General features: G+C 36.7%; 1 protein-coding gene across 5 annotated transcripts in view; it reads right to left on the bottom strand.

Moving 5' to 3' along the window:
- Positions 1-1,900: 1,900 nt before the first annotated feature.
- Positions 1,901-12,161, bottom strand: part of EPRS1 (glutamyl-prolyl-tRNA synthetase 1) — a 37,539-nt gene continuing 27,278 nt past the window's right edge. For all 5 annotated transcript variants that reach the window (XM_056486237.1, XM_056486235.1, XM_056486236.1 and 2 more), the window contains 11 exons: positions 11,901-12,110; positions 11,682-11,754; positions 10,854-10,933; positions 10,425-10,526; positions 9,604-9,759; positions 9,287-9,484; positions 8,725-8,898; positions 6,381-6,541; positions 4,879-4,957; positions 2,543-2,607; positions 1,901-2,274 (listed from right to left, as the gene is read on the bottom strand). In XM_056486237.1, coding sequence (XP_056342212.1) covers positions 2,124-2,274; positions 2,543-2,607; positions 4,879-4,957; positions 6,381-6,541; positions 8,725-8,898; positions 9,287-9,484; positions 9,604-9,759; positions 10,425-10,526; positions 10,854-10,933; positions 11,682-11,754; positions 11,901-12,110 — 1,449 coding nt within the window. In that variant the 3' untranslated portion in view covers positions 1,901-2,123. The remainder of the gene's footprint in view (positions 2,275-2,542; positions 2,608-4,878; positions 4,958-6,380; positions 6,542-8,724; positions 8,899-9,286; positions 9,485-9,603; positions 9,760-10,424; positions 10,527-10,853; positions 10,934-11,681; positions 11,755-11,900; positions 12,111-12,161) is intronic.

Raw genomic sequence — 12,161 nt, forward strand, 5'->3', positions numbered from 1 at the left:
ACATCACTCTGGTGTGATTGCTCACCCTCTTTCTCAAAGTATAATCCCCACCAGAAGTAGAGGCAGCACAACAGGATAGAGACCTTAGGGCCACTCTTCTGGTTTAACTGAATCCAAAGATAAATGCATCCACAGACACATCCTTCCATAAATCCTTTGTTCATTACTACACCTGAGAACATATCTAGACAAATGCAAATTAGATGATTTCAAGATGCAATTGAAGCAAACCCTTCTGGACTAACCATAATCCAAAGAATATTACGGAGAATTTCCAAGTTTCAAGCTGATCTAAAATATGTCTCAATTTTTGCACTTTTCTGTGGAAAAACTGGGGTATTATCACAAAGCACGTGATTCTAAACTGGATAAGGCAGGTTCAAATTTTAAAATTCAAAATTTTGACTTGGAAGGCTGACCATTGGAATCTGGAGAAAAGCAAACATTCTGCATGCCTTTGAAAAGCAGAGAAGATCTGGCAATAGCACTCTAAGTCTCCTGCACGCTGAAGACTATGGCTGCTACATAAAACCAGTTTTTTGGAAACAGACAGGAAGAGTTTGAGGAGGATCTTACTGGTCCAACATTTTAATTGCCAAGTTTCACTATACTCTTTTCAGTGAAAAGTGTTCATGTACACAGCCTTCAAACATACAGGAAGAAAAAAGTGATAAATCAAGTGTGTGTCATCTAACCACTGTTTTGTGCCAGGGCCACCTCTTCATTTTTTAAAACCAATCCTGTGCTCAGGGTGGAAGCAATGTTATTTTAAAATGATTTTGCAACTCTGTAACATCCAGCCTCCTCTGCTAGAGCAACACTTGGTAAGTGTAGGAAAAGGTTTTGTGAAACATGCTGTAGATATAACTACAAGCTAAAAACTCAAGCATTGAACTCAACTCTCTTCAGATTGCCTTTGCATTACTCATTGCAGCATCACTGTCAGACACCCATTAGGGCCAGACTGCAAAATAAGAAAAAGAGAGCTTGGCAAAATATCTGCAAGAAATGGCCACAGCCTGCATCTTGCTACAATGAGGCAATTTGATCTGGCAAATTCGCTTTTCAAGGAGGTGAAAATCTGGGAGGTGATTCTTTCCCTCTAGCTCTGCTCCTGTGAGACCCCACCTGGAGCACCATGTCCAGCTGGGATCCTCGGCACAAGGCAGACATGGACCTGTTGGAGAGAGTCCACAGAAATGCACAGAGGGCTGGAGCACCTGTCCTGTGCAGGCTGAGACTTGGGGCTGCTCCAGGGACACCTTACAGCACCTTCCAGTAACTAAAGGAGCCTACAGGAAACCTGTAGAGGGATTTACAAGGGCAGGTAGTGATAGGACAAGGGGGAATGGCTTTAAATTGAAAGAGAGCAGGTTCAGGTGAGATATTAGGAGGAAACTCTTGAATATGAGTGTGGTGAGATACTGGAATAGGCTGTCCAGGGAAGCTGTGGATGCTCCATGCCTGGAAGTGTTCAAGGAGAGGCTGGATCAGACTCTGAGCAACCTGGTCTAGTGGAAGGTGTCCCTGTCACAGCAAGGGAATTGGAGCAAGATGATCTTTAGAGTTCCTTCCAACCCTTCCAAGACATTTATGTTTTTATATTTTTATGAAAATACTTCTTCAAAGATCTGGCTTCAGAGGGGAGTTTTAGTTTTCCACAGGTTAGCAGGAAGTCTTTACTGAAAAATTTGAAGGCAAAATTAAAAGCAGATCTTTTATCTAGAAAGTAGATGTGAGCACACTGAAGTATACTGTAGTTTTCATGACATTGCTCCAACCTTTTAGGCATTTTCTCAATGTACAAGGAAATACATGCTCCAAACCAGACAAAAAGGTGTAAGTAAAGGAAACCTATTCCTCCCTACTGAGCAACACAGAAAAAACTCACCACAGCATGTTACAGCTCACAATACATCTTTATTATTGGAGATGTTTACAGAAAAGTCTGTGAATTACTGCTAGCCTAAGACTGACCATTGGGGAGCCAGGTTATGTTTTATGGCTTTGTCTTTGAATTATTTAAAAAGGTCACAAAACTGATTGAAGTTTAAGGGGCTATTTCAGTCTTATTAAAAAAAGTTCAATTCACAGATAAAGGAGAAGGTTCTTTCACTAGTGATTTAGTAGCTACGACCAAAGAGGGTGTAGAACTTGGCAGGGTTTTTGCCACACACACATCTTGCTCCAGGCTGGAGTTCACAGAGAGGCTGGAAAGGTATGCAGAGGCTTTTTGCTCCCATGGATGGGGCACCAGGCTCAAGATCTTGATCCCTGGAATAAAAGGATATTAATAAATAAATATATTCTTAAATAAATATTTCTAGTAAAAACAAAGTGCAATAAAGTGTATTATACATGAAATCTTAAAACCAAATTAATTATTCTGAAAGGTCCAGAACACAGGGAAGTAAATATTATGTAAGACAGCAAGAGTCTGTACATAAGTGTTATACCCAAAGGCATCTTGCATTCCTGTTTTATATTCAAAACATTTTGATTTTGATCTTGGTAAATACTCTCCAGTTCAGCTCTATTTTACCTGGCAGTGGTCTTCTTGATCCAATCCTCGCACTCAATTTCCCCACAGAAAGGGATTTGTACAATCTGAAGGGAGGAGAGGAGGGGAGAGAGAAAAACCCAGCAGTTATACATCTAAAACAATCATCTTTGTCTTTGGAAGATTCCTAAACCTTCAGATCTCATACACAGATCTCAAACTGGGAGAAGTTCCAATCTTTACAACTGAAGTTTAATGGCTCTTTTTCATCAGAGAAATAGAGAAGCACAGTCATCCCTCCACAGTGCAGTAAGGAAAATCCTACACAAACCCAAAGCACCATTTAAATTTAAATCTTATTTTCTAACCACATACTTCTTTATTCTGTGTAAAGTATAAACACTGTTTACTCATTAAATGTTCTGTTTTTCAGGAAAAGTTTAAAATTTTCAAAGTACTGAGCAAATGCTCGTCTTATACACTGCAAGACAGTGCCCAAACAAAATTCCCATTTTAATTCCATTCCACTATGAATTTTCATTTTTTTCTGAGCATACATTATTTTAAGAAAACAGAACTGCCAACAGCATATTTTTCTGGGGGGTGTGGGGGTGGGTGTGCAGCTTCCTGCTGTTGCCTTCACTTAGCTTAACTGAAGAAAATTGAGAGAGTAAGGCTGAAATTATAATGTCACATACTCATCTCTGTACTACTCTTAGCTATTGAAGCAGATCTCTTGCCCCTAGTTTAATATTTTATATCCCATTTTACTGACTTTTTTTTTTTTAATGGATATCCACAGAGAAAATTCAGTTTGCTACCAAGAGATAGCATTACCAATAAAAAGACAGCCCCTACACACATTTGAACACTCATGAAATGCTGATAGCTGAGGACAACCTCAGCTACTAAATTCAGCCTTCATTAATTTTAATTCTATCCAAACTGTGAATAAGGTTTACTCAGTGCACCTTTCTTTCACCTAATTTACATTCTTACTGCAAATTTTGCCACACCTTTATTAGACTTCACTTTATGGCTTCACTTTCTTGCAACTGAAAAAAAGAACTATTACCACTCTACTACACTTTTCTTGCATTAATCTTTTGTTAGTGAAATGAAAAACAGTCCACATTTTTCAAGAGCTAAGAGTCTGCAATTCCAGTAAAGGAAAAACAGCTGCAGGAAATAAACAGGAGCACTTACTTCATCTTAAAAAATTTCCTCTTAAGCTGATAGAGTAATAATAAGTACTAATAGAGTGTAATTTAAAGTAATTCAGAATACATATACTAGAAAATTATGTCAATACAACAAAAATAGGTAGAAAGTGAAAAAAGCACAAAATGGCATATTTTTTCAATTTTGTCAATTCAGATATGCAGCTTGTAATAAATTCATATAACCTAAGTACCAAAACAGTGGAAGTATCCAATGTGGAACGTAAAATTATTTGTTCACGTTTCCAAGCTTAAGGACATTTAGATTACATTAGAATTCTAAGAATTATAAAAACAGCTTAATTCTCTTTGTTGTATCTAGAATCTAGCTGCACACAACAGTAAGTGCTGGACATTGCTAATCCCTCCACTGAATTTCATTATTATACCTTTAAATTTTGTTCTAAATTGAATTTAAGTGCAATAGAAGTACAAGAAAATAGTATAATGGAAGGTCAAGCCTAACCAGGAATAACTTAAAATTATTTTTTGAAGTCTAACAGAGTATTTATAGATTTTTTGCACTTGTACATTTTTCATCAAGAATTCTGAAATTTTCAGTGTGGATCTAATTGGTACACAACCCCCTGATGTCTCTCTATAAAATACACAACTTTACTAACTAATGGTGGGGATCCTACCTCTTGAACACACTAATCCAAACACATAAACAATTTCCCAACCTGATCCGCGACAGAATTTCAGTGTTAAAAAATTCTGTCAGTAGTTCTTTGTAAAATAAACAGCAGCTAAATTCTGTGCTGGAGGCTTAATCCCTCATCTAAACTTCAATACTTTTTCACAGATGTTTAGATCAGTAGAGCTCACTCATCCACATGATGGGTTATTGTTTCTATGAACCCAAGGAGGTTTCTGACTTGCAGTAATTCTCAATGAACCCAATGGCTTCTACTCAGGTCATAAATGTAAAACTTCCTTGACGTAAATAGCCTGTACTTTAAACTCTTACCTGGACCTTTATATGAGACTTAGTAAGTGTTTTGTCTCTGTTTGCATTAGAATTATGACAGCAAGGTTATTGTAACCTGAATGAAATGTTTACATCACTCTCTCTTAAAAGTATATTCTGATAAAACCATTATTTTAAGGGATAAAAACGGTGTGAAACACAAGAATAGAAGTAGTAAATTCCCTTACCTTTCCTGAATCAAGCTCTTTTTGAAAGTCCTCCATATTACTGGCCACCACCATATGACTTTTTAGGTCTTCAGATGCTCTAAGTGAAGGAAAAAAATTCAGTCAGGGCAAATTTATTCACATAAACTCACCGGTCTAATGAGCTAAGTTTTCAGAGCCACTCAAAACAAAAGGCTATAAAAAGAGCTATATATTCCTTAGAATCTTCCTAATCAGGTTATGTCTTTCTACCACTGATCCTCAAGGAGGTAAAATTTTGATTAATTGCTGATGGGGTGTTCTCCAGGTCGCTGCACATTTCACTTGTGTTGTGCCCATCAGTTAAACACTGACCTGAAGGAGACACAAATAAATACCACAGATGTATATTTTCCTTTTAAAATTATCTTCTAAATCACAAGATGCTTTTGAACTAGGTAAAAATATTCTGCCTGTAAACAATTTTGATCACCAGAGAAGGAAATAGAAAAGCTCATCTGCCACAGTGCTGTGTGAAGAACACCCTTTTCTTCTTGGTGAACTTATGAGCAACACTCTGCAGTGACAGACCTGTGAGGGATTTTGGCATTTGCAATAAGGACAAAAAACAAAAAGTGTTTGATTGCTTACAAGAAAACAATCCTGTGAAGGTCAATAGGGTCTTAAAATATACTTCTGAACACAGAACTTCAGCTACTGAAATTTCTTGGACAGCTTTGTGTCTTTTAAAATTCTGCACGAAACCATCTTTCACAAATGAGTTCTGTACACAGGATCATGGAATATTTAGGCTGGAAAAGACCTCTAAGATCATTGAGTCCATCCACTAAGCAACACTGCCAGGTCCACCACTAAACCATGTCCATAAGTACATTTGTATGTTTTCTGAACACTTCCATGGATGGGTATTCCATTACTGTGCTGGGCAACCTGTTTCAATGCTTGCAGTGAAGAAACTTTTTCCAGTGCCCGATTTAAACCTCCCCTGACTCAACTTGAGATCATTTCCTCTTATCCTCTCACTCATTACCCAGGAAAAGAGACCAACTCTCACCTGGCTACACCCTCCTTTCAGTCAGTTGTAGAGTGATAAGGCTTCCCCTGAGCTTCCTTTTCTCCAGGATAAACACCCTCTGCTCCTTCAGCCACTCCTCACAGAACTTGTGCTCTAGACCCTTCACCAGCTCTGCTGCCCTTGCTTGGGCAGAATTAAGGTCATTGCTTAGGCCATTTATGGTGTGTTTACTTATTTATCATTATTATGTAGCATTTATTTAACAATAATACACGTGAACTCATGGATGTATTTTTTAAAATTACTTCCTTTTACCCTCCATTTTGTAAGAACAACAGGCAGCTTCTATTGCTGTATGTGGAGTTTAAGAGGCAGAAAATTACATGACACAAACAGGAAGATGAGCCTAACCTGTATTTCTCCACAGATAAACCATTAATGTGAGAACTTCTGACAGATAAAGGGCATCTGTGATTAGCAAAGCCATTTACTGTAACTCTTAGTTTACCTGCTGTAAAGGTTTGCATGGATCTCCTCCAAGATCTGCTTAAGTTTCTCTTCTGCTTCATGTTCAGACAATGTCAGCTTCTGCCCTGTGTCTCTCCTAACAGCTACAAACTGTTGGCTCTTCATGTCTCGTGGTCCCACTTCAACCCTGACTGGGACACCCTTCATGGAAAAAAAATTAGAAGTTATGATGAAAAAGTAATTGTCAAAATTACTCTCTCTCTGTGGCTTTCTTTTCTGTTTTAAAATCCAGTCTTAATATAGACTCACTTTATACATTTAAATTTCTCTGGCGACAAAATATTGCCATATATTCCAAAGCTTTTATGCATTTCTGTCTTTCCCATCCACATTCTCTTCACTTGTGCATTCTACCTTGCTTCACTAGCTCAGAGGCTGCATCAGTGCCAACATGCAAGTAATACTGAAGCACTGCTGAAACTGAACTAAGTTATCCCACATACTGCAAATCACATTTTTTAAGTCTGAACAATTAAGACTTCTATAGGAATTATAATGTTTTAGTCGACTCAATAATACAATTAATTCTGTTTTCACAGAATGCTTCCAATAGCATTCAACAGGTATTGTTTTAACAACAATGCAAACAGCATAAGTTCTGTTAAAGACAGCCCTAATATCAACACTAATTGCATAGGATATTTGACTACAAACAGCTAACTGCTTTCACAAAGCTTTTATGCTTTATAAACTTTGGTGATAAGATGTAATTTCTCATCCACCACACACCATCAGACAAAAAGATTTTCCACATTACTGAAAAGGGTCAATTAAGAGTCTACCATGCAACTTATTTTCTCCACATCCTAACATGTATCCCAGAAATACATTCTTTCACAGGAAATGAAGAGAGCGAATGCAAATACATTTTGGAGGATTCTTCCTCCCTGCTCTTCCAAGGAAATTGAACCAATAAGTTTATAAGATTCCACAGTGTTCAAGAGATGAATGGGAGAATCAAAGCTTGTACTCAAGGTTTCCATGCATTGTGTGCTCTGGAATCTCCTCAAATTCACAGCTTCCAAATGATTCCCTACACTCCCTCTGCCCCCACAACCTAAATTATGCTAAAAAGGTGAATAATACAGTAAAATCCATCTGATCAATGAACTATCTACTACTGCTGCAAAGTTATATAAAAAGCTATTGAAAACTGTTTTCAACAAGCAATTCAAACTGAACATTCTGGTTTATGACCCACAAAACATTGTCTCCATAATAAAAACTTGGAAAAGAGTATCCAGTACTTCTAATTGTAATACTACCAAGTGAAAGAATACTTCATGGTCCCTCAGGAAGATCTTCCAAGAAAGCAATGGAACTAATACCAGACAATACAAAAGAAGTACCAGTGACTTGGTTTTTTTAGGAAGTAACATCAGAAATCTGCTAAGCTGAAAAGTACATAAGGCAAAATATTTTCCAGTTAACTCTTGTACTTCTTATTCCAGCACCTTTGTATTTTTTACACTATGAAATTCCTTATACACTCAATAAAAGGAGTATATTGTTCTTGCAATGAGCCTGAAGATGCAGTTTAGGTACTAAGCTCAATACATTAGTAGATTTTATGAAAAACATCAAGTTTACCCTGTGCTCTGTTCCTCCTTGAAAAACCTAATTTTATATAGAAAGGTTCCCAACATGGCTTCATGGTACTAGAGCTCCATTAAAAAAAAGGTTACACAAAGGGAAGAGAAATTTCGGACAATGGGAACTTTGAACAATTTGGGCCACTTCTATCATGTTACTTTGAATATTAACATATTGAAACTGATTTTAAATTGAGAATAAAAATATGATTCCATAACAATACTCAACAGATCATGCAATTTTTAATTACCATTATTACCATTGTTTCATTCTGCTCACTGTTTTTGTTTTATAAAAGCCTCTTCTATTAAAGGAAGCAGAACTGTTCCTCTCAAGTGCTATATGAGGGGAACATGGCAATTTTAAAACAAAAAAACTACTCCTTTCTTTGCTGACCCTGCAGGTTTGTCTTGTCTGTTCTGCTGTATGCACAGAAGGCTCTGTTGTGAGTCAGGACACACTGAAGTATTAGTACAAGTTTTTAGAAATCCAAGTAATTAATGCTCCTAATTTAAATTTCTAGGTATATAAGCAGAGCTCTAGAAGTTTAAAAATCCCTAATGACAAGCAAATCCTAGCAAACAGAACAAGTTTTGGAAAACACCTTTTCTTCATTAATTCACAGAAGCGATCGTTGATTATCAGGCAGCAATTCTTAATTTACAGAACACATTTGCCTTCAGAACACAGGACACATATAGCTTTAAAACACCTCCTGGAAAGAAAAGTACCTTAAGTTCCCAGTGGTTGAACTTCCAGCCAGGTGAGTAGTTGTCTCTCAAATCAGCCCGGACACGGATGCTGACAGCAAGCAGCCTGCTACGATATTCATTACATTTTCTCAACAGAGCCTCTCTGTCCTCTTCAGAAAGGGAGTTTGTGATACCACAGGGAATAATTACAACCTGCAATTGAACAGGACATGTACTTTAGGCTACAAAAAAGTTAGCTCATATTTATAAAAAACTGAAAACCAATATTGTGGCCCTATATATCCTAATTTCTTTTACGCTCTCAAAATGAAGGATACATTTCACTTTTTCATACTAGTGACACAGATAAGATTGCTTCAAATAGATGAACTGTCAAAGGGAACTTGTCCACCACAAGTATCCTAAGGATTTGTATTAACTTCACACAGCTACTCTGTAACTAGAAAGCTCCATCCTATATGAATCAGATATATATCTATATATATATCTATATACACGTACACCAGCTGCCTGATATTAAATGCTCAAGAATTTCAAGACAAGAAAGGAAACCTAGACAGTTGAAGGCATTTTTACACACCTGAATACAGGCTACACGAGGTGGGAGTACCAATCCCATGTTATCTCCATGAATCATTGTCATTACACCAATAGTCCGAGTTGTAATGCCCCAGGAATTCTGATAAGCAAACTGTTTTTCTCCTGGCTTCTTGGGATCTTCAAACACAATTTCAAACATCTTTGAGAAATTCTGCCCTAGATGATGTGATGTTGCTCCCTGAAATAGATGCACACAAAAAATTCTATTCAATGGAAAGTTAAGTCTATCAAGCAACAGTTTAAATATTTCATCTTCCTATATTTAGTGAAAAAAGAATTATTTGAATAGGTAAATACCTGGATAGCTCTTCCACTGGCAGATATAAATGCCTCTAAAGTGGTTGTATAATCCCCCCCAGCAAACTTCTCCTTCTCTGTCTTCCTTCCTTTCACAACAGGTATTGCCAAGAGATCTTCATACACCCGAGCATAGAGATCAAGTATCTGCAGCACCTATAAAGAACAAAATTACTCAGAATTACTTCAGAATTACTCAGTATTTTGCATTTTGCTAGACCATTAAATATTTTTACATGACAGGGTCTGAAATCCTAAAAATGTAACACTTTCTCAAGACTTTGTTTAGAAACTAAGATTTATTCAGTTACTTTAAACTTTGTATGGTATTTTCCCTAAATCAGAAAGCAACAACTGTAAGTCATGAGAGAAAACAAGAAGAGTCACAGCAGAAATTACTCTTCTTATGGTTATACAACTCTTCTAAGAGTTATATTGACTTCTAAATTCCAGCTAAAAGTATGAACATCTGCTACATAAATAAAGATGTGCCACAACACTCAATGAAACATCTGCCTTTTGGGCAAAGAAAGTTTTAAAACTTTTAGAAGTAAACACATGAATTCATTATTTAAATTTTTCACGAAAGTTGATTTTTAAGTGTTTTTAAGAAAAATAATTTTAAGGAAAGCATACACTCTTTAAACTCCCCATATTGTTTGTAGAGATTGAAGCCTCAAAAATGGATTCTAGTAAACTTGGTATTTTTCACAAGGGCTCAAAAAAAGATTTCTATGAGGTCTCAGTACAAAGATTTGTTTGTGTTGCTATGGAGTAAGGTAACTTCCTGACAGGAGAAGCACCAGTGCATTTGTTTTTACCTCCTCTGCTGCCTCTTCATATGTTGCAAATGCTGTGTGACCTTCTTGCCAAAGGAACTCACGAGTGCGAAGGAAAGGCTGGGGATGTTTGAACTCCCAGCGCTGGAGGAGCAGAAGTAAAAAAAAATTAACATTGTGAAGTGCCAAATTATTGTTAAAAAGAATGCTTATAAGCAAGTATTAGAAAATTCTCAATAAAGATAAAAAATCCAACTATTCACAGATTTCTACTTAATATAATCTACCACATACATTGATAAAGAATGTTTTATCAGAAACACTGAGAAAAACGTATCATATAAACCATGGTAATCATTTTGCCTTGAAATATGTGCTGTAATCAGTATGATCATGCCAAGTCCACAGGGAATAACTGTCCTACACTGCATTTGTGATAAGAAGAGGTACTCAGAAATTGGTTACACATACCACAACACTGCACCACTGATTAAGCTTGATAGGAAGATCCCTGTGGGACTGCACCCATTTTGCATAGGAAGGATACATGACTGTAAAAAGAAAGCAGCTTTGAGTCACCACACAATAAAGACATTTATGTCAAACTTTTCCTTTTGCTACACATAAGCTTAACAGTCTCTGCTGTGATAATTATGCTTTTATGTTTCATTTCCTTTAAAATACATTTTTTGTCTTAATACATAATATTTTCACCAGAGTCTCTGCAAAAGAGCTGGGTTGCTGCTGGTCAAAGTACAACCCAAAGCTTATTATTTAATGACACTGTGTTTGAGTCACTGGCTTACAGTATGGTAAATACACCCAGGTTCTCAAGTAGGAACTCATTGACCTCAAGATTTCAGGACACTATACTAGACCTGACTCAATTAAAAACTCATGCAGCCTCGGGTCTTAAAATGCTTGTTTAAATTACTCAGAGGAACAGTCACAGTCAAAACACATGCAAAACTGAAGTGAATTATGAGTTGATAAAATTTTTTTATAAAGACTATAAACCAAATAATCAAATATGTTTTCAGACAAAGTAAGTCAGTCTTCAGGATATTAATTATAAAATTCCTAAAGTCTGTATTTCCTAGAAGTGACTATTTAAGGGAACATATAATGTGAGATTTGCTATGAGCAGCAGCAAAATCAGAAATTTTCCTAAGGAATTACAGAAAACACTCTGAAAAATGGGGGCTTCCACTTTTCAGAAGGGACTTTTGTCTATCAGCTACACTACATGCAAAACTTCACACATAAATTTACAGCAAAACTACATGAAAAGAGGCCCACCTGTTTCACTTGTGGGACGTATAGCAATTGGTTCAGCCAGTTCTGTTTTCCCAGATCTTGTGACCCAAGCAACCTAAAAAAAAGGAGAAAAGAAAAAAAAATTAAACAAAACATGTTTGGAAAAAAATCCTCTAACCCCAAACTTGCTTTCATACCCAGCTTCAGACTAAGTGGTTGGGTTTTCTTACAGTCAGATTAAAATGAAGTTTTGAAGTGTACCTCAGGAGCAAAGTCAGCAATATGAGACTTCTCTGTCTCCAGGGCAGCCTGGGACACAAACATAGGGAAGTAGCAGTTTTCCACTCCAAGTTTCTTGATCTCTGCATCAAAGAAGTCTTTGATGGCTTCCCAAATAGCATGAGCCCAAGGACGAAGAATGTAACAGCCACTCACATCATAGTATTCAATCATCTCTGATTTTGTGATCACCTTGCAAAAGATTAATCAGATGCTGAAGTTTGAGTTTGTATACAGAGAACA

This window comes from Oenanthe melanoleuca, chromosome 3 (assembly GCF_029582105.1).
Source record: "Oenanthe melanoleuca isolate GR-GAL-2019-014 chromosome 3, OMel1.0, whole genome shotgun sequence".
NCBI lineage: Eukaryota > Metazoa > Chordata > Aves > Passeriformes > Muscicapidae > Oenanthe > Oenanthe melanoleuca.